Here is a 22032-nt window from a genome sequence, read left to right as displayed (position 1 = left end):
AGAGGGGAGGAGAGAGAGGAGAAACGGGCTGTAAGCTTACAGCCGGCTTGGGCACAAGAACCAAGAAAGTCTGTGAGAGAGACAAGTGGGCCATGTATTAACTGTAAAGAGCTAACTACTATATGAGTAGGCTGAGAGAAGGCTACAAGGAACCTTACAGCCAACAAACCCGCTGTATTATTAGCCTTGCTCTAAGAAAACAATATATACAACCCTCATTGCCATTAGAGATCGCTTTATTATCGGACATCACTGGTAGCCGCACCAATACACCACTACCATTCGAAATAGCGAGGATGAATTGAATTCGCTCCCCCCGTCTCTCGACCCCTCTGGAGTCTAGTCGAAAACCCTCCCCCTCGTCTCTTCGGAGACATCCGAGAAAACCCTCCCCCTGACCCCATTTGATCGCCTGAACAGAAGCCTCCCCCGCGGCCCCGCTCCACCCACCCGGCGGCGCCCCGGCAATGTCCGCGCAGAACGGCGGGATCATCATCGATTGGCGACAGGCAATGCCCCCCGATTCCCCGGCGGTGGAGTTGGAGGTGGTCGGCTCATCCTCTCCGTCCGTCACGCCATGTCCCGCGGCGGCGGCGGGCGCCGACGCCGACATCGATCATGGCGGAGGCACGGCGGAATTCTCGCACATGAGCGATCAACAATTACAGGTCGGTATCATCCGCTGCGAAGGGATGGCGAAGCAGGGTATACTCCAGAGGACGCCGGATGGTGGCGAGAAAATGCAGGCACGCGTCCTCCGGATGAAGAAGGAGCTCGAACGACGGAGGGTCAGGCAGTGGAAGGTGAGGAAAATGTGGACTTTGCGTAATAGTTTCGGGTTCGCTTTAGTGTTTTCTCCCCTTACTGTTTTGGGTTCGGTTGATATCAGGCTTACGGACAGTTGGGTTGGTGATTGGGCTGCACGAATCATCTGTTAGGGTGTTTCAAGGCTTTCACAAATGTTTGGGTTTAGTGTAAGGTTTTGGATAAATGTTGTGTTTTTTAGTTGCTTTCAGCAAGCAATTGAAATTACATCTGCACTTAGAATCATCCCAGAGGAACAATGTCTTTTTCATTAAGAAGAATTGAAGAAATAGCCATCCAAATTGGACCTGGAGAGGTCAACCTGAATACACATTTTACTCAGCAAATGGGCTAGGTTTAGTTCCTCAGTGGATAAATCGAGATGTTTGTTTGTATCTGATAAACGAAAGTATAATAAAATTTGGCTTATGTCATTGAGAGATTGAAAGATTCAAATGATAATCTTCGTTTTTCTCTGGTGTAAAGGCTTTCAAGTTGAAGTTCTGAAGCACCGGCGAGTGTCTTTTGGCAGTCATAGTCTTTGTAGTCTTTTACTTTCTTAGCCTTGTTCTTCCTTCAGGTTTGCAGGTGTGGTAGAGTCTCTGGTGTGTTTTGCTATCAATCTGTGATGAACGTTTGTCTGTGGTCGTTTTATGTCAAGCTGGTAACTCCAGCAGTACTGCGTAACCATTGATTGTTTTATAAAAGCAGGGTTTTCCTCCATAAAAAAAAGATTCAAATGATAATATCATGGATTAGCAATAAAAGATTTAGTGTATATATAAGCATCTTTCCCGTGATGATGTTTGTTTGGACTTGAAAGGAGAGCTTTTGTTTTTATGATCAGGATGGCTAACATGAGTAAATACAAAAGAGTACCTTGAGATTGTTTCCTGGGCTTGCATCAAGTACACTTGTATTTTTAGCTTGTTTCATTTCCTCCCATGCAGCAACCTTACATTTCCTTTTAATTATGTTAGGATGGCACGGTGCTGAGACAGGCAGTGCAAGCTAAGCATACTGGTGGCAGCAGGGGTGAAATCTATGACTTCAGTAAGATTTATGCATTTATTTGTTGGTTATGGTCCGTTTCTTCTTTAGGCCCTGTTGATTATTTTTTGTTTCCCTTTTAGGCCTTATTGGTTATGTTCCTTATTTGCAATTGCTTGTCATCAGTAAGGTCGCGAAAGAGCCTCTAGCTGAGTTGGCTAGGTGGCTTCAGTAGCACTCCTCATGTCGACTCCCCGTGGGAGCGAATTTCAGGCGGGCTGCTGAGGTTAAAAAAATCTACTCGTTTGTCCCACGCCAAAGCACAGGTCTAAGGCCGGCCCAGTCTCACATGGGCAACGATGCCGCTGTTTTTTTCTCTCGAACTACACAGGAGACCTGCGTGTCATATTAAGGTAGATAAAAAACTAGTACACAAGTCTGGCAAGAACCTTCCTGAGTACAACCCCTCCCTCCCCGCCCCCAGAGAGAGAGAGAGAGAGAGAGCTAGGTTTCAGCCGCGCCAAGTACTAAAAAACAGACGACCAGAACCTCCATGGAGCTTAAACTCCAGAGGTCAGCGACCTGACCAGGAGATCACGGAGCTTAGAGGCACCCTCATGCACCACAAACCACATTCCGTGTTAACAGCCCTAAATATCTCCTGCACATTTGGCCTCAGCTTCTCAAATACACATGCATTACGGTGTTTCCAGATCTCCTAAGCCACCAGGATTATCTGGGAATTGAGACCCTTCCGCAAGTCTTTTGGTACAGCCGAACTTGCTTTCTTCCACAAACCAGAGAAACGGGACTCTGCGCCTCCTGGTGCCAAGTTAAATAGGCCTAGGTGCTGAAGAATCATGACCCAGACTTGACGAGTGAAAACACATCCAACCAGCAAATGGTGAATCGACTCCTCGGCCTGATCACAGAAAGGACAAGCCTCCCGATGGGGCAGGTCGCGCTTTGCTAGGCGATCAGCTGTCCAACACCGGTTGTGAAACACCAGCCATATGAAAAACTTGCATCGTGGGGGTGCCCAGCTTTTCCAATTCCTTCTCCAGGAACCAAACTTAATGGTTCCAAAAAAGAATGCAGCATAGGCCGATTTCCTGCTATATAAGCCAGACTGTGTAAACTTCCATCTAAATTGATCTGGCACGTCCTGCTGCAATGTCAATCCATCTACTAAATCCCAGATCTGTAGCTATTCAACAAGAACCTTCACAGTAAGGGCCCCTTTGATATCCTCCACCCATTTTCGATTCAGGAGTGCTTGAGCCACCGTCCTCCTCTTAGCAGTTTGCTTATGGACTGATTTCACTAAATTAGGGGCTATCTCAGCTATGGTGCGCTCATCCAACTAACGATCTTTCCAAAACAGAATTTTCTAGCCATTTCCCACAATGGCATCTACTGCAACATTAAACAGAGCTTGGACATTTTGAGGGATTTGAATTGGGAGAACTGCCCAAGGCCTAGAGGGGTCTGTTTTATTGGCCCACAGCCATCTGATCCTTAAAGCCTAGCCAAGGAGTTCGAGGTTATGGATCCCAAGGCCGCTGTGTATGGGTGTGGCAGGGGTTCGGTGGTTTTCTTGACCTGCGTGAGAAGGTTACCTTCTATATTAAGTAGAATGCCCGGGGGGCTGTCTTAGCACCACCCCCCCCCCCCCCCCCCCCCCATCGATGGACATACAGTTTCTGTCATTGGTTTATGTGGTCTCAAATGCTTTGGTGTTGTTAGGGGAGCATCCAACATTGTTTATCTCTATTGCAATCATGGTTAAGGTAGAAGGAGGCATACAAGTCTGTTATTATCAACAGGGCACTGTACTTCCCATTTTCTATGTGATTTTGGCTTTTGCTTTGATTTTAACAATCTTAGATCCTGACATCTGAAAGGTAGAAACTGAATGCATTACATATGTTCCTTTTTAATCCCTATACAATAACCAAGCAGAAATGTATCCCAGTCCTATTTGATGCACAGTGTTCTAGTGTGATCATTTGGCACCTGCTGATGGGGTAGCTAAGTGAACATTGGGTGGCATGCCAGGCTAAGTGAGGCACCTCTCAGATAAGCCCAACCCTCAAACTTATAAGTGACTTCACCCTAAAGGATAGCAAAATAGATGTCGGTAGACTTGGTAGAAATGATCATCTCATTATATCCTACTGGAACGACACTGTAGATTACCAACTGGAATGTGCATGAGATTTATATCTTCCTACATCATTTCAGGGGATGGGATACCATGTTTGTGTCTTTGTAAAAATTCAACAACCTACCTGCTGCCTGCTGGATCCCGTGACTTCATAAACTTTTAGATCTCCTTTGTCATGACAGATCATAAGTTCAATAGAACTGTACAAACTTGTACATCTGCCTGCAGCATGTTACTAAGAATCTGTGTCGAGTATTTCATCTGATCTGTAAGGTTTGGTACTTATTTGTTAGGTCTTATGGTGTTGTGAAATGAATGCATTCTACCTTGGCCACTCCGACACCTTCCTTTTTGTTGCCTCCTGCCTTAAGGAAGTTTGTTCTTGTGCAATCAGTCACACTGGTGGCCGTTTTGCAGAGTCTGATGATGAAACCATGGACAGTACGGCTAGCAAATACTATCCAAACTCAAGTTGTACTACATCTACAAAGACCTATACCCAGGTGTGCTTCTATGACTCTGCAGGTTTTTAATGATACGATTTTCAGATATTCTCCTTTCTTAAGATTTACCTTTCTACAGATTTTATGACCACCGTTCCCGATTGTATATAGGTTAAGGGAGCTGCATATAAAGAACAAAGTTCTTTAAGCCATGCGAAATGTGCTTACCCAAATAATGGTGGTCAAATATCAAAAGAGTCGTTGAGTCCTCAACTAAAAACTTGCGCTCATCTTCCAAAGAGCCGCACCATAAATCAACAGGAGAATAGCACTGTCAATAAACGCATCAATGCCACCTTTGGTAGTAACAGGAGGTAATGCCTTTTCCTGGATCCACTTGATTTTGCAGTTTTATATCGAGAGCTATGTTCTTGTGTATCAATCTGTCTGTTTGCAAACTGTAGATGTTTTACTTTACACTTGATGTTTAATTGTATAGTATTTGCTTCACTGTTTTGTGCTCTTTTACATCTCTCCTTGAACTGTTTCTTTCCCTTTTTTTACTTCTGATTGTTCATGTTTCCATTGGTTTATCTTTTAAAATTTGCACTCCCTTTTCAGTTCTGTTTCCCATCTATATAGTAGTAAGATCACTGATATTGAATCACTGTATCCCCATCTTAGTATATCTTCTTTCATATTCAACAAACCGTCTGAGACTCTGAATAGAAACAAATTTTGGTTTGAATCTCAACTTTGGTCTGTTTCCATGTCTATTTTTTCTACTTTGATTTTGCAAATAAGGAGACCTTTTGTGTCAGTTTTCCAAAGGCTCCTGTGATCTAAGATTTAATACTACCACTCATCTCATTTAATGTTTCAAATAGCAGGCTAAGGCATTTAGCGGTGGACTCCTCCAAAACCTATAAAAAGCTATAGTGGGAGTTATTTCATTTAGCATTTTTCATAAAAAAAACATGAAAATTCTTAATTAATTATACACGAAAACATTTAACTAACGGAAATTTCATGAACACAAATACTAATATACATGTACAAGCTCTAGGACAATATGTCTCCACGTCCATTTAACATGCACTGAATCCATCAACATACTCATGGCTACATTCAACATGAACATTCAATATTCAATAGTTCAGTTTTATTATAGTGCCTCTTGGCCAACACTTTGGATTAGCCTGATGGATTCGTGACCCTACTACACCCTCAATTTTTATGTCTCTTGCCGGACAGGAGTGAATCAGAAACTAGAGTTATGGCGGGAGACTTTGGAGTCCAAAGGTTTTAGACTCAGTAGAACTAAAACTGAGTATATGAGATGTGACTTCGGCACTATTACTCGGGAGGAGTAAGATATTAGTTTGGAAGGTCAAGTAGTGCCTAGGAAGGATACCTTTCGATATTTAGGATCAATGCTACAGAGAGACGGGGATATTGATGAAGATGTTAGTCATAGAATCAAAGCAGGGTGGATGAAGTGGCGCCAAGCATCTGGTGTCCTATGTGACAAAAGGGTACCACAGAAGCTAAAATGCAAGTTTTATAGGACGGCGATTAGATCTGCTATGTTGTATGGTGCAGCATGTTGGCCTACGAAAAGATGACATGTTCAACAGATAAATGTCACGGAAATGCGCATGTTGCGTTGGATTTGCGGTCATACAAGAAGGGATCGAGTTCGGAATGATGATATACGTGATAGATTAGGGGTAGCACCAATTGAAGAAAAACTTGTCCAACACTGGTTGAGATGGTTTGGACATGTCCAACGGAGACCTCCAGAGGCACCGGTGCGTAGTGGAATCCTAAGCCAGGATAGTAACGTGAAGAGAGGCAGAGAAGACCGAAGTTGACTTGGGTAGAGACAATAAAAGGAGACTTGAAAGGATGGAATATACCCAAAGATTTAGCCTTAGATAGGAGTGCTTGGAAAACAGCTATTCACGTGCCTGAACCTTGATGGCTTCTGCTGGGTTTCAACTCTAACCTACCCCAACTTGTTTGGGACTTAAAGGCTTTGTTGTTGTTGTTGTTGTTGTTGTTGGGTTTCATCTCTAGTCTATGTCTATCCCGACTTGCTTGGGGCAGAAGCATGTTCCTTTTTTTTATTTTCATTGTTATATGAATAATGAAGTTGCATCTTGATTTGCCATGTCATGGAGGAAGTAACACCTTTCATAAAACCAGTGTGCTTCTCTGACAAAAAAGATTCTGATTTGCAGGTCGAACGTTGCCAAAAATAAGGCCCCGCCTTCTTTGAAGATTAAAAAGGTGGGTAACCATACATTTTGTGCGTAGCTATACATTTTCCAGTTACCATGTTTCTTAATATTTGCTCCTGGTGAATCAGTTGTATGAACAATATTTCCTACATTGCTTTAGAGAGCTAGCATTTAAGGTCCAATCCTTTTACTGCAAATGCACCTTTTTTTGGTTATTTTCCATCCACTAGTATTTGTTTTAAACAAAAAATGCAATGATATAAAACCCCTGATTTACTTGAAATAAGACAAAACAATCAAAACACGAAGAAAAGCATACATATTTGAATTGTGAAGTTTAATGCACCAATTCATGCACTCTTGTCTATTGGTTAATAATTGATGCTTCATTGATATTATAAAAAAATATTCTACTACTACTTGTGCAACTTCAGGTGTCTTGTCTGTTTCAGGATGTAATTCGCTTGGATGACGATGATGATACAGAGCCTGCTAGATCAGCTGATGTTCAGATATCTAATAAGTGGTAACACAGCAGACATCTCTACCTGTTTAAGATTTGTTTAAATAGTTATAATTTAAGATGGCGAGCAATTATAGATAGTGTTTTATTGATGAAATTTCACTTGTGTAGGGATGAGTCAAAGATCTACTATCCTTCAAGGTTGGAATCATTCTTTGTCATTGAGGTACATGTACATAGGGAGATTACCTCCATCCAATCTGATATCCTTATATTTGTCAACAGCACTGATCCAGAAGCGGTTGAACTGAGCTACTCTGACATGAAATGTCTTGAACCAGAAGAATATTTAAAATCACCTGTTATAAATTTTTGCCTTCAGTAAGTAATCTTTTCCACTTTCTGTACTCTCTCTTTTATCTCCCACTTTCTTCCGCATGCATCACAGAACTGCACTCATGCCTTTGCTCCTGAGATTTCTTACAGCCTGTGGAATGCAAGAATTTAGATGCCACCTGATTGGGTCTAAGTATCAGTCTAAGTATCATTTTAAAAGCAAAGTATATTCATTTTGTCACTCAGCTTCTGTTGGGAATAATTGGTAGCCTCAAACTGTTTGATAAGTTGCTGAAGTTCAATAACTGAGATGCTACGTGGAAGATGTTTTTGACTTTATGGCATATCACAAATTTACTAGAGCTGTCTCTTCTATGGTTTATAAACATCCAGTAATGTCTGCCATGTAGGTTTTAATAAATGATATCTATATACTCCATCCTGACTATGGCTATGTCAGGTACCTCAAGAAATCAAGACCTCGCAGGGATTTATACATGTTTAACACCTATTTTTATAGCAAACTTGAAGAAGCACTATCCACGCCGGTATGGTTATTGTGTTTCAATGCTATCTTGATTCTGTCCAAATTAAAGAAATACCATCCTCTTCCACAGCTTGATACCGTGCACTGCTTTGCATGAGTTGGCTTAATGTGGAAGTTCCACTGTACCCGCAGAATAAACACTTATCACTTTCTTGATAAGTTGCAACTATAGTCTAGCGTTACATTTTTAATGCGGCATGTCATCCAATTCAGGTTTAACCATACTACCATTTTGTCCGTATTAATACATGTAAAGTAAAATGTTGACTAGATGAAATTGGTTCATGGTGTGGAGAAGCTGCCTGGGCCAGGCAGCATTCCCAGGTGTTTTATTTTGGACGCTTTGGGCCAGGATCATCCGCCTGGCCAGGCAGTGCCCCCCAACCCCAAGGCATGTTCCAAACATGCCTTTAAGTGGGTCTGGGGAAGGGTGTCAGTGGCAAGCCTTACCCTCGCCTGTGCAATGCGAGGAGACCGCGACTCGAACCCGGGACCTTCCGGTCACAGGCGGTAAGACTCTACCGTTTGCACCAGGCCCGCCCTTCCTCAATAATCCTTAGTAACTTTGATGATGAATACACAAATTGCAAACATCGATAGCTTCAAATTCCTTTAATATTGAGAGCAGGAAATCTACAGTTTACTAAAAAAAATGTTGTATGTCTTTTTCTTTGGAAAACAGAGCCTAATTTTTGCTCTTATATTTATTTCATTGTTGTCTAGTACCTTTTGCAAATTGGTCTAATCATTCCCTCGATAGGGTGACCATGACTCGAAATTCAGCAAGTTACGGAGATGGTGGAGAAGTGTAGATATTTTTAAGAAAGCATACATAATTTTGCCGATTAATGAATCGTAAGTTGCTTCTTCTCTGGATAATACTTCAATACTAAATGGTAAACATTTACTTATTGGCAAGAAAGGATTACCTTTCTAAATAGTGGATGGAGTCTGGTTGACAGTTAGGCAACAGTATTCTTGTATAACATGTCATGTATATAATGGATATCACGTTGTGATCATGCAAATTAGGGTGCACTGGAGCTTGATCATTGTTTGCATGCCTACAAAAGAGGCAGATTCTGGGCCAATAATGCTTCACTTGGACTCTCTTGGTATTCATTCCAGTCAAAAGCTTTTTGACATTGTTAGGAGGTATGTAATCACCAGTGTTACAATGCTAAGAGTTTTGTTTTGAGCCCAGTCTCGCTGCAAGTTTCATGAGTTCCGAATTCCAATACTATCACAGGTATATTCAAGCCGAATGGTGGCACTTACAGAAGGATTCTTCTTATGATATTCCATTTTCAGGGAGGATATGGAAGCATCTTTCAAGAAATATTAATGGGGAAAAGGTTGAGGTAAGAAGCCTTGAATTCTAACCATAGTTTTCTAAATACTTGTTAAAATGACTTTGCAGCAGCTCTTTTTTCCCTTTAGTTTTCTTATTTGACGTATCTTTTATTTTCATATGCCAGGTGCCACATCAGCATAACGATTATGATTGTGGCCTCTTTATGATTTACTATATTGACAGGTTTATCCAAGAGGCACCAGAGAGGTTGACAAAAGAGGGCCTTGGCATGGTACAAATCGCATTGCTCCATTATTTTTGTTCTCTTATAATGCTAACTCGTAACTACTAACGCACAATCGCTGGTTCTTAGTTTGGACGCAGATGGTTCGACCATAAAAAAGCTTCAGCGCTTCGGGAAGGGATACGACAATTACTGTTTGATATATTTGATAGTGCTCTAGACGACGATGGACCATCGGAGCCAGAGCTTCATCCAGGTGAAGACGAGGACATTCGGATGGCCTGAGCCTGCTGTTCCACAATTATGCTGCTTTGATTGGATATGTAACCTCGACAGAGGGAATATCCCGTTGGTGACACACTTTCGTTTACATCCTCGTTCACTAAGAAGTTTGGCGGTGGAGGAAATTGTTTACACCCTCGTTCACTCCCAAGTGAACTTTCGCGGTGGAAATGTACAGTCCAAGATTATGCTTAGGCATGCAAATAAAATCTTCCCAAATTGCATGCTTATATATCGTTAACATATTGATATAAATATCTGGTAATCTGCGATCAAGCATTTTAGTTATCTGCTGCTTGTTAAGAGCATAAAGATGAAAATAAACTTAAGGCCCTGTTTGATACTTGGAATTGAATTTATTTTAATAATCATAATTTAGACACATTAATTAAGCAAACATGGTTATATATATGGATTATATTTGGATATTAGTGTTGGCTATACGAGAGAGATACTTATGTATCGTATTTCTACCGTAGGGGAGGGGAGCGAGTTGTAAGTTACAAAGTAGAAATATAGCACGGTGATATGTATAATTTATTTTCATCTCCCACCCTATGAATTTGAAATAGACTGATAAATGAACTTTAAAAAGTGGTGGAATATCAAATTCCAAGCCAAATAGTCTGATCTATTATGTAGATTTTAATTCATCTAAATAAAAAGATCCAAACAGCCCCCAATTATAATTTAGAATGCATCGCTTGAACGGTATTTTGTGCACGAACATGTAAATATCAATCTCACGATGCGCCAGATAACAAATCTTTGATACTAGTCATGTAGATGTCATATTAGAATCCCATGGCACACCAGACAAGGAAAAGGAGATGACATGGAATACAAATAATTCAAGGGATGGATATCATAGAATTAAGATAATTGGCACATGAGACCATAAGTTTTTGGTCGCAAATTTTACAGATTCCAAAAGCAAAAGTCCAAGGGTGCACTCCGCAAGGCATGTAAAAGTGTTATTGGAATCCTCTAGTACAAAGGTGAAAAAACAGGCTCTTGTGATGGATACACCATTCCTGTTATAGAGGTGTAGCAAATCCTGTGGAAACAAACAACAAACAATATAGATAAGAACAACAAAGCAGGCAAATGGGGGTGAACAGAAAGTTTGTGATAGATACACATACACAGAAAATAGTTAAAGGGTAGTGCTTGCTGAAAATGCCAATCATATGCACACATAAAAATTCATAAATTACCAAGGCCATCAATATAACTTGCATCTGTGGCTTATTTAAAAGTAGAATGGAATCATTTGGCAAGAAAAAATAACTTCACTGAGTGATTCTGGTATGACGCCGGCCCTTGCTTCTCAGATCGTATGGAGGGGAATGAGGAGCGAGAGATCCCTGAAGCTTGCGACGAGCTGAAGCCGTGGTGGGCGGCTAGGGTTTATGCAGGAAGGGGGAAATGAGGGGCCAGGCGCCCACGGGTGTCAAGGATGACACAATCCCAGGCTAGTCTTTATTCCTCTCCAAGTTTAATACTTATACATTGAGGACTCTAACAACTTGTGCTAACAAATAGGACCATAATAATCAGTTGACTCTTTCCTAAATCTTCTATGACTCAACTAGACCGGCCCCTGGCTGGTTGAGCCAGTTTGCCGCCTTTCCCTGCGCCCATATGTGGCGCCTACCATAACATCTCTCCCCCCCTCGGGAAACAGCTCGTCCGCGAGCTGGAATGAGGGGTGGGCTTCCCGGAACGCCGGAACAGGCTCCCAGGTGGCCTCCGAAGCTGGCATACCGGACCACTCGACGAGGACATGCCACACCCCGCGGCGTAGCTCTGAGCGCAGCACCCGTTCAGGCTGTTGGAGAGGACGTCCATGGTGAATCGGAGGCAAGGCCGGGACAGATGTCGGCGGAGGACCCCGGAACGGCTTGAGGACGCCGACATGGAAGACGTCGTGGATGCGGGCGCCCTCTGGTAGACGCAGGCGGTAGGCGACCGTGCCGATGCGTTCAAGCACCTCGAAGGGTCCGGCGTACTTGGGACGAAGCTTGCCGCGGGCGCCAGGAACCAGGGACCGCGTGTGTCGGTGAAGCATGCGCAGCAGCACCCAGTCCCCAACCTCGAACTCCAGAGCGCGGTGGTTGGCATCGTAGAAACGCCGAGCATGTTCCTGGGCTTGAAGAAGACGGGCGCGGACCTCAGTCAAGAACTCGTCGCGGTTGGCCAGCAGGACGTCGACCGCCTCCGTGCGTGCCTGGCCAGGTACATAGGGTAGAAGATTGGGAGGGGCGCGGCCGTAGACCACCCGGAACGGCGACGTCTGGAGTGCGGAATGGTAGGAGGTGTTGTAGCAGAATTCGGCCCACGGTAACCAGTCGAGCCAGTCCCGGGGGCGATCTCCAGTCAGGCATCTCAGGTACATGGCGATCGTCTTGTTCACCACCTCGGACTGACCATCCGATTGGGGATGGAAAGCGGTGCTCATGCAGAGTTTCACACCGGCATGGCGGAAGAGGTCCCGCCAAACGTGCCCAGTGAACACTGGGTCGCGATCACTAACAATGGACTCCGGAAATCCATGGAGGCGAACGATCTCTTGGAAGAAGGCGCGGGCGACGGACGAGGCCGTGTAGGGGTGACCCAGAGGAATAAAATGCGCGTACTTGGAGAACCTGTCCACCACTGTTAGCAACACACTTTTGCCGTGTACCTTGGGCAGGGCTTCGATGAAGTCGATGGAGATGTCCGCCCAGACGCGTGACGGAACCGGCAATGGCTGGAGGAGGCCGGCCGGGTGGAGGGTCTCGGTTTTGTTCCGCTGACAAGTCGCGCAGGAGCGGACAAAGTCAGTCACCACCCGCCTGTCATGCTCGACGAAGAACTCCGTGCGCAGGCGCTGGAGTGTTTTCTGAATCCCCTCGTGGCCGCCAGTGTGGGCGAGGTGGAGGACCTCCTCAAGTATCGCGGAACCGTCGGGAACGAACACCCGGCCATCATGGAGAAGCAGGCCGTCGCGCACGGTCCAGGCCACGCCGTGGGCACCCGCGGCAACCGCGTCCCGGCGCACGCGCAGCTCAGGGTCGGCCTCTAGCTCGCGGCGAATGTCGCCGAAGAGCCGAAAGCTGGGGACCGAGATCGCCGAGAGGGTCGCTGTTCCGGAGTCGACGAGTGGCGCCAGAAGCGGGGACTCGCCCTCTCGGCGTGACAGGGCGTCGGCGACGACGTTCGACTTGCCGGCACGAAACTCCACCCTGAAATCATAGCCAAAAAGCTTGCTAATCCAGTGATGTTGCGGGATGGTGGAGAGGCGTTGATCCAGCATATATTTGAGGGCGTAGTGGTCGGTCTTGACGACGAAGGCGCAGCCCCAAATGTATGGGCGCCAATGGCGCACCGCTCGGACGAGGCCAATGAGCTCGCGCTCGTAGGCCGCGACCTTGAGGTGTCGTGCGGCGAACGGGCGGCTGAAGAATGCGATCGGTGCGCCGTCTTGATGTAGGACGGCACCAAACCCTGAACCCGACGCGTCGCAGTCCACCATGAACGGCTTGGTGAAGTCCGGGAGATGTAGGACCGGCGCGGCGGAGAGCGCCTGCTTGAGGGCCGTGAACGCCGCTTCGGCGTCGTCCGACCACTTGAATCCCTCTTTCCTGAGGAGCTGCGTCAGGGGGGCAGCAATGATGCCATAGTCTTGGATGAAGCGCCGGTAGTAGCCGGCCAAGCCGAGGAAGCCGCGGAGGCCACGCGCGTTTCGCGGCTGGGGCCAAGACTGGACGGCCTCCACCTTTGAGGTGTCCATGGCGACGCCTTCCGCTGTGATGACGTGGCCCAGATACTGGACGGACCGGGCGGCGAAGGAACACTTGGTCCGCTTGAGGTGTAGCTGGTGCGCCCGGAGGACATCGAGGACGGCGCGCAGATGTTGCAGGTGCTCCGTCCACGATGCGCTGTAGATCAAGATGTCGTCGAAAAAGACGAGGACGCAGCGGCGGAGGAACGGCTTGAGGACGAGGTTCATGAGCGCCTGGAACGTCGAAGGAGCGTTGGACAAGCCGAAAGGCATGACGAGGAACTCGAAATGCCCATGGTGCGTGCGGAATGCCGTCTTGTGCACATCTTCAGCAACGACGCGGACTTGATGATAGCCCAAACGGAGGTCCAATTTGGAGAAGAGTTTGGCCCCGTGCAACTCGTCCAGGAGCTCTTCAACGACGGGGATCGGAAACTTGTCCTTGACGGTTGCCGCATTGAGAGCCCTATAATCGACGCAGAAACGCCAGGAGGTGTCTTGCTTCCGGACCAGCAGCACCAGCGCTGAAAACGGTGAGGTGCTGGGCCTGATGATTCCTTGCTGGAGCATGTCTTCGCACTGCCGCTCCAGCTCATCCTTCTGGAGCTGGGGGTAGCGATATGGGCGCACGGCGACCGGCTCGGTGTCGGGCTTGAGGTGGATATGGTGGTCGCAGTCCCGTGCCGGGGGCATACCCGTGGGCGGTGCGAACACGTCGTCGTAAGACTCCAGGAGGCGCTCTAGGAGGGTTGGCTCGGCCCCCTTGTCGGTGTAGATGTGACTCGCCAGGAGGTGGTCCGTGGGCGTCCTGGGCACAGCCGTGCCTCCTACGCCCGACCAGACCACGCGGCGGCCGCGGATGGTGATCGCCAGCCGGAGCGTGTCGAAGTCCCAGAGAATGGGTCCCAGGGAGCGCAGCCAAGTGATCCCAAGGACCATGTCGTAACACTCGAGGGGGATGGAGTAGTAGTCCACCTGGAAGGCCTCGTTGTCGATGCGGATGCCGACGTTGCGTGCGACGCCTTGGCATTGGACGCGGTCGCCGTTTGCCACGATCACGTGGGCGCCGCCACTGTCCTGGAACGGAATGGACGCTCGCCGAGCCGCCGACGTGCTGATGAAGTTATGTGTTGATCCCGAGTCCAGGAGGGCTGTGAACGCGTGTGCGCCGATGTGCACGCGTAACTTCATGGTGTCGGGTACCCGGATGCCCGTGATGGCGGACAGCAAAATCATGGGGGCGTCGGGGTCGAACGTGTTGGTCGGCGGCGTATCGTCCAAGTCCTCGGGCTCCTCGACGATGTAGTCGGGCGCCTCTAAGTAGAAGAGTCGCGCGCACTTGTGGCCGCGCTGGAACGGCTCGTCGCAGTTGAAGCATAAGCCGAGCTTGCGCCGCTCCGCCATCTCCTCATGCGTCAGCTTCTTTAAGGTGCGTGCCGGGGTCGTAGGCGGTGTCGAGGCAGATCCGTGCCCTGGCGGTGCGGTCAGCGCGGCAGGAGCGGCCGCAGCATGGCGCGGCGGACATGGAGCGGCCAGGGCGGGCCATTGGGGTGCATTGCGCCGCTCGTACGCGCGGGCCAGCCGCATGGCGTGCTGGAGGTCCTGAGGGTCCTGGAGTTCGACGTCCACGCGTATATAATCCGGCAGCCCGCCGGTGAACAAGCGTGCCTTCTGGAGTGTGGAGAGTTCGCCGGCGTGGGCGGCGCGGGCCTGGAACGCCTCCATGTACGCGTCCACCGAGGCCCCGAACGGCAGGCGCGCGAGGTCGGCGAGGTGGTTCGTGCCGAGGGCGGGACCGAACCGCTGCTGGCACAGCCGACGGAAATCCGGCCATGTGGGCCGCCCCATGTCCGCTTCCAGGACGATGTACCACTGCAAGGCGACCCCGGTCAGATGATAAGAGGCCAGCCATACCTTGTCAACTTCCCGAGTCATCTGCCCGCGGAAGAACTGCTCACACTTGTTGAGCCAGCCGAGAGGATCGTCCTTGCCGTCGAAGATGTTGAAGGTGAGCTTGTGGTATTTGGGTACAGCAAAGCCCTCGAACTCCGGCGTTGCGCCCTCGTAGGCCGGACCGGCATGCGGCGCCCTGGCATGGGGTGCGGTCGTTGACATGTGCGAGGTCGGCGCGGAGTAGACCGGCATCCCGAACGATGGGAATCCCGGAATCGGCGAGGGCGAGCGCGGGAAGTTGATCTGCTGGATCGGCACTCCCATGGGCTGCGATGGCACCGGCCGTTGTTCCTGCGGCGCTGGGGCGGTCATCTGCAGGGCCTGCGAGACCGAGGCGGACGAGTCCCCCGGCGTGAGCTCCGTGATCACGGGATGGGAGTGCGGCACGCCACCATAGCCGGCCAACCCGAATTGTGGAAAGGGCGGGCGGCCATCAATGGCGGCCAAGCGAGCCCCTTGATCAGCCAGATGGGTATTGATGGCGGACATCTGCAGCTGCATGCTAGCGAGGATCTCCGTGATCGAGGCGAGCGTGGGTGGCCCGGAGGGTGGGGTCGTGTTGGCTGGAGCGCCGGTGAGGTTCACCAAGACGCCCGTCGTCGCAACGGGAGCGGCGGTGGATGGGATCAGTGGTGCCGGGGCGTTGGTTGTGGGTTCCATGATCGGCAAGGTCTCTGATACCAGGTTGGTATGACGCCGGCCCTTGCTTCTCAGATCGTATGGAGGGGAATGAGGAGCGAGAGATCCCTGAAGCTTGCGACGAGCTGAAGCCGTGGTGGGCGGCTAGGGTTTATGCGGGAAGGGGGAAAAGAGGGGCCAGGCGCCCACGGGTGTCAAGGATGACACAATCCCAGGCTAGTCTTTATTCCTCTCCAAGTTTAATACTTATACATTGAGGACTCTAACAACTTGTGCTAACAAATAGGAAACTAACAAATAGGACCATAATAATCAGTTGACTCTTTCCTAAATCTTCTATGACTCAACTAGACCGGCCCCTGGCTGGTTGAGCCAGTTTGCCGCCTTTCCCTGCGCCCATATGTGGCGCCTACCATAACAGATTCAGACACAAATAAGGAACTGTCTGTACCAACAATTTGGCACAGTGTTGTAGACACCTTAAATGCCCCTTGAGTACAATTCATAGATCTATAGTTGCCTTTTCAAGCTATCAGCAACAATCTTTAATAAAACAGAGAAAACAATCAGATGGGGTATGTGACAACACATGAACAGCAATTGTAAAAAAAAAGGTAAAGTCTTAAAGATGTTAACAAATGCTTGCCGATTGAAAAAACATCAAGAAATATGTATTTGGCTAAAAAACCTATTCTAATAAAAGAAGTAGCAACAATCTGTACTTAGTCAAATGATGTTGGCAGGATGCTAAATTAGTAGACACCATAAACAGTAACTTGCAGTTAGTCAGACAAGTGCATCCTAACCATTGTGGCGATATTATTTGTTAGGAAATGACAAACATATAGAGCACTAAGAGAAGAATGAAAAATACATCAAAGTTCTTCGATCCCATCCACCAAAGATGCCACTACTAAAGAGGCAGAAAATCAAGGCAATTTTGATCCAATTTTAGACCCTGGCACAAATATAGCACTAGCCAGTAGCCTACCTTAATACAACACTTCTAATTTCAGGCATACATTCAAATTTGAAGTGTCCTTGGTTTCTAGCCTATCCTCAATAACAATCTCAAATGGGCCTAAAAGAGTGTAACGTAGGTGAAGTACTTACATAGCAGAACTATGTTCAATATGTAATAACAAACATCAAACTGAAGAGAAGAGCGAAGCAATCACATTCTGATCTGACACAGTACCGTTAACTCATTCGATGTAATATAGTAAGTCTCGATGGCATGCGTCATTCAGGGAATCACGGTACCGAAATGGAGCAAACGGATCAAATCACTTACCTTCGGAGAGCCAGCCCCAAGAGCCAGGCTTAAGCCCGAGCATGGAGGTGAGCAGCGCCGACGCGGTGGCGTTGTGCATCGGCATCAGCGAACCCTGCACGCTGCCGAGCGCCGCAACCGGCACCCTGCATCACCGAATCTGAGCCAAGGAGAAGAACAAAAATGCTCCGCTAGAGAATCAGAGGCTCCAGGCTACCTCGAGATCGCGAGGCGCCGGCGGGAGGCGCGCGGCAGGGACGCGGCCGCCAGCTCCGGAGAGCGAGCCGCCGCCTGGCGGGAGAGCGTTGCAGAGATAGTAGACGGGGAACCGGAGCGCAGCGCCGCGAGGGCTCGCCGCACGCCGCCAGCCGCCGCCGCCATCGACGGGTTCCGTTGTCCTCTAAAACCCTTGTTGGGCTGTTTGCAGATTTGCGAGGACGCCGAGGGGGCGAGGGGCTCGGTGGACCAGGTCTATAACACAGGTCCCCAAGACCGTCTGCAGGTTGCAAAGCAACTGACAGTGGGTTGTAGAGTTGAAATCATCAAATGTGCTCAAAGTTGATTGTGTTTTTAGACGCATTTGGGCCTTGGTACCCGGCAGCATAGTAGCAACTTTCAAATTTTGGACGTGCACATTAAGGTGACATTCGAAACTTGAGATTTCCATGGAAATCCAAGCAAAATTCATATACGCGGGGCAACGGGAAAACTTAGGGTGTGTTTGGTGTTTCTATACGGTAAGCTTGGCTAGAAATATAACTCGCTATCTTAAGCCTGTCCATGTCAACACAATCTAGTCGTGTTTAGTTATCAGCTAGCTAAGCCTGTATTGGCTGGTTCATGTTTGTTTGCCTGGATTACTTGGTCCTATTACCTCTTCTTTGGCATGGTGATCTTACCTCCGCTACCTTCGTCGTCTCTGCTCGTCATCATCGCCATACCCCTATGACTGCAAGTACGAACACCGGATAACAAATCGGCTTGCATCTCAAGTTCCATTGATCATCTACGAACAACGGATAACAAATCGGCTTGCATCTCCATGGTACAGACAAATGCAACAAATTCCATTGATCTTTGGGTGCAGAGCAACATTATAAAATGCAAAAAAACTAGAACCAATGGGAAAAAGTAAATCCACACGCAAAATCAATCCATCAGAACAAGCTAAACGATATTAAACAGCCCAGAATACTTGACTTCCCGATCATCTCTAGTAGCAGATTTCTTTAGAAACTCGACTCAAGAGTCCAGAGGCAAAGGAAGCCCAATCCCGAGCTGAAGCCAAACAGGTACAAGGACAAGATTTTGCTAGCTATAAGCAATGGATACAGAATGCAGTCAGAAAGCTTAGCTGAATCAAAGTTTACATGCCAGGGGACCACAACCCAATTACATTCTACTGTTTTATTTTGGTGGCAAGTAACAAATCAGAGACAACAGTCGTTAAAGCAAAAACTCAGGCTTAACGTATAACCTGCAAAATAGAACACTAGAGAGGCTTAAGGCCTGCTTGTCCCTGATGACATCATACATCATGTCCCTGACATGAAACTATCAGCTAAGATAGGCATCAGCCTACCTTCAGCATATAAACAACCTATAGCGGTCTTGTGCAGATCAAAATTGACTAAGATGCGGACTGCTATCATCTTGTTTACCAGTAGTCTTTGCAAGAGCACACACCATTTTCAAAGTGGTGGAACCTCTTTGCATCCCTTGCAATGATCTGACGGCCGACAAGTTTCGAGATTATCTTGAAAGCCGTGTGACAGTCTCCACATGACCGAAGATTCTTTATAACTCTAACAGGCGAGCGGGGAGCACTTGTTATAAGACCGTAACTGATAGCCAGCCTCTCACTGTGAGCAAGTAAAGCATCCTCTTTGGTTTCTTGATCAACATCATGAAGAACAAATCGAGTGTCAGCAATATACCCAGCTTCTTTCATGTGAGCCAACAAGTACCTCAGCTCTTCATAGATCTTAGGAGTGTCAGGGTGGGATCGGTCTCCAGCTCTGTATTCATGGACCTTGCTCCGAGCTTCAGCAACACTTGCCTTTTTCCTTTCCTTTTCCTTTGCAAGGTCTGAAGCATTGACAGGGAAAAGACCCATTTTAGACTGTTCATTCAGCCTAGAAGAATCCAAGCGCTCTATGATTTGAGCGCAACGATCTCCAAGCTCTAAAAAGCCATTAAGTCGACACATGTTCATCAAATTTTCCCATACCTCAATGCTTGGTTCCACAGGCATCTGTTCCACAAATTCATAGGCTTCAGCAATGTAGCCAGACTGTCCAAGCATACTAATAATGCTTGCATAATGTTCCATAGTGGGATGTATGCCAAAATCTTTCTGCATGGATTCAAAATGCAACATTCCTTCATTAACAGATCCCAAAATTCCACAGGCCAGGAAAACATGTCTGAACATGCCAAGATCTGGCTTACCCCCTGTCTGCTTAAACCGATCGAAAAAATCTATTGCTTCTTCACCAAGGGTATTATGCACAAAACCTGAGATCATAGTGTTCCAAGAAGTCAAATTATGATGATCCATAGAACTGAAAAGCTTTTTTGCATCTTCCATTGAACCACACTTAGCATACATCTTTAGAATTTTGTTTTGAAAATCTGTATCAACAACAAGTGATGATTCAGAAATTTGACTATGTATTAATCTTGCTTCTGAGAGCGCAGTTGCATCACCACATGCTTGCATCAATCTGAAGTAATGAGGAGCATGTAACACAATTCTGTTTTCCTTTAGCATAGCCAGAACTTCCAAAGCTTCTTTTACATTGCCATCTTCACAAAACTTCTCCAGTTCTTCAACAGTACCTTTGTGTTTGCCGCCGGCTTTAGGTACTTCATAAGGCGATCCAACATTTGAAGGGTTGCCCTGTAGCGACTGGTGATATTTGTCATCTTCATGAGGTGCACTGTTTAAGTGGTTCCCAAATGATCCAGCAGATTGCGCATGTGAATGTTTTTCTTGATGAACTCCATGAGAGAGGCGTTGTGCATCTGTATTTAGGTACATGGAATATCCTTGAGGAGTACCATGTGTATCAGCCTGCGAAGTGAAATGAGGGCTTTGATACGCCTGCGAAGCATTATATCCAAAATTACTATTGTTGCCTTGCTGAAACCCTGCAACATGCTCCTTATGGAAATGAGTTGGATTTACATACTGAGAGGGATGATTCCCCGATCTATCTGGATAACTTCCCCCAGATCTATGATCAACATATTGCTGTTTCTGCACTCGCTGGTTATTTCCAATTGGGTTTGGACATGCTTGTCCTGAAGGACCATATCCGTACTGCCCATAATTAGCTCCTTCTCCTTCATAAATCTTCTGGTTACTTTGGGAGTTGTATCCAGAGCTATATGTAGCTTCTGTGCCATTGTACTGTTGACGATCATTTGGAAAATACCCATCAAGGCCTTGCTGGCTGTATGCACCACTACCTCTGTAAGGTTGCAATGTATTATATCCAGATGTCTCATTATTCGCTCTTGCACCAGTATACGGCTGATGACTGTTTCGAAATCCATATGATCCACCACTTCTGTAATGTTGCTCAGAACTACCACCAACATCCACACCCCTATTTTTGTGAATACCTGTTGTGGAACCAGCTGAAGGGACATCTCTCTGAAGTTGGAGGTTAGAGCCGTTTGAACGGTATTCAGCGTAGCTACCTGCTTTGTTTTGTCCCCACTCGCGCTGATAGTCTTCATCAGTCCGTTCAGATGCAAAACTGCCAGCCCCTCGATGTGGAACCCAAGACTGCAGACAAACTCTTTCAGCTGGAAGTCTGCAAGATAAAAGAACCATGCTTTTAGGATGACCCAGAATTGGAAATTTTCAGGTGCAATGCCACTCGTAACAGGTAAGTGTTTTTTCTTTTCTTTTGAAAAGACCGCATCTGGATCAGATAAGTAGTGAAACTACATATTTTTAGGATTAAACGTAACAAGAGACGTTCTAATGAACAGAAAACACGAATTAGAATTACTATGGCCAAGGACCAAGGTGTCATTTCATGTTCTAATCAGGCCACAATGAATAGAAATTTCCTTCCCCCGAACAATTGGCTACTTTTTTTAAGTTATATTCTGTTCCGTTCTTAGCAACAGAGGAACAGTTTACCGAGAACCAAATCGCTAGAGAAGATCTCCCAACTCTAGTCTAGAAAAAGAAAAGATTACCAACAAGGAATAGCATCGCGTCATATATGAATCAACGAGACACCACCGAGGTAGTGGTACAGTACCTGGGCGGCGAATCCACGCGCCGGTAGAGGGGCGCTGGCGCGGCCGACGCCGCGATGGCGCCGCGAGGGGAGAACCGGGCGGCTAAGAGCGCCCTGCGCGCTCCAACCATGGCAGCCATCTCCCACCCTCTCCCTCTGTACCTCCCACGTCGCTCGCCTCCTCCCCTTTCTCTTCGTCGCTAAAACCCTCGCGAAGGCGAAGCGGCGGCTGCCCCCCGCCGCCAAGGAGAAGCGCTGCCTGCGGTCGGCCGTGCGTCGCGTGGCTGTGGAATGGATTGCCGCGGTGCCGTCGTGGGTTCGGTGCG

The 22032-nt window shown here is 47.3% G+C and overlaps 3 protein-coding genes across 5 annotated transcripts; 1 reads left to right on the top strand and 2 right to left on the bottom strand.

The window, feature by feature from the left end:
- Positions 1-289: 289 nt before the first annotated feature.
- LOC136458954 (ubiquitin-like-specific protease 1D) lies at positions 290-10197 on the top strand. 3 transcript variants are annotated; one of them, XM_066458853.1, is made up of 14 exons: positions 290-803; positions 1785-1857; positions 4379-4464; positions 4576-4778; positions 6648-6696; positions 7100-7173; positions 7282-7311; positions 7396-7491; positions 7907-7994; positions 8754-8848; positions 9026-9148; positions 9243-9354; positions 9472-9579; positions 9661-10197. In XM_066458853.1, the coding sequence occupies exons 1-14, from the start codon at positions 468-470 to the stop codon at positions 9814-9816; spliced, it is 1629 nt and encodes a 542-aa protein (XP_066314950.1). In that variant the 5' UTR covers positions 290-467; the 3' UTR covers positions 9817-10197. The 3 variants fall into 3 exon arrangements, with proteins under 3 accessions (XP_066314950.1, XP_066314951.1, XP_066314952.1); XM_066458854.1 differs by having other exon boundaries at positions 9531-9579; positions 9661-9838; XM_066458855.1 differs by lacking the exons at positions 9243-9354; positions 9472-9579; positions 9661-10197 and adding an exon at positions 8265-8503 and having other exon boundaries at positions 9026-9144.
- A 466-nt stretch (positions 10198-10663) lies between these two features.
- Positions 10664-17903, bottom strand: LOC136458953 (protein NUCLEAR FUSION DEFECTIVE 6, mitochondrial-like). The gene is made up of 3 exons (XM_066458852.1): positions 17662-17903; positions 17466-17590; positions 10664-10870 (listed from the first exon to the last, which is right to left on the bottom strand). Exons 1-3 carry the CDS (start codon positions 17823-17825, stop codon positions 10851-10853), a joined length of 309 nt encoding a protein of 102 aa, XP_066314949.1. The 5' UTR covers positions 17826-17903; the 3' UTR covers positions 10664-10850.
- Positions 17904-18750: 847 nt separating this feature from the next.
- Positions 18751-22021, bottom strand: LOC136456508 (pentatricopeptide repeat-containing protein At4g32450, mitochondrial-like). The gene is made up of 2 exons (XM_066456408.1): positions 21728-22021; positions 18751-21268 (listed from the first exon to the last, which is right to left on the bottom strand). The coding sequence occupies exons 1-2, from the start codon at positions 21844-21846 to the stop codon at positions 19102-19104; spliced, it is 2286 nt and encodes a 761-aa protein (XP_066312505.1). The 5' UTR covers positions 21847-22021; the 3' UTR covers positions 18751-19101.
- Between the last annotated feature and the right edge of the window lie 11 nt (positions 22022-22032).

This window comes from Miscanthus floridulus, chromosome 6 (assembly GCF_019320115.1).
Source record: "Miscanthus floridulus cultivar M001 chromosome 6, ASM1932011v1, whole genome shotgun sequence".
NCBI classification, from domain to species: domain Eukaryota; kingdom Viridiplantae; phylum Streptophyta; class Magnoliopsida; order Poales; family Poaceae; genus Miscanthus; species Miscanthus floridulus.
Note: the sequence above shows the minus strand (reverse complement) of the source record. Positions and strands in the feature narration are given on the sequence as shown.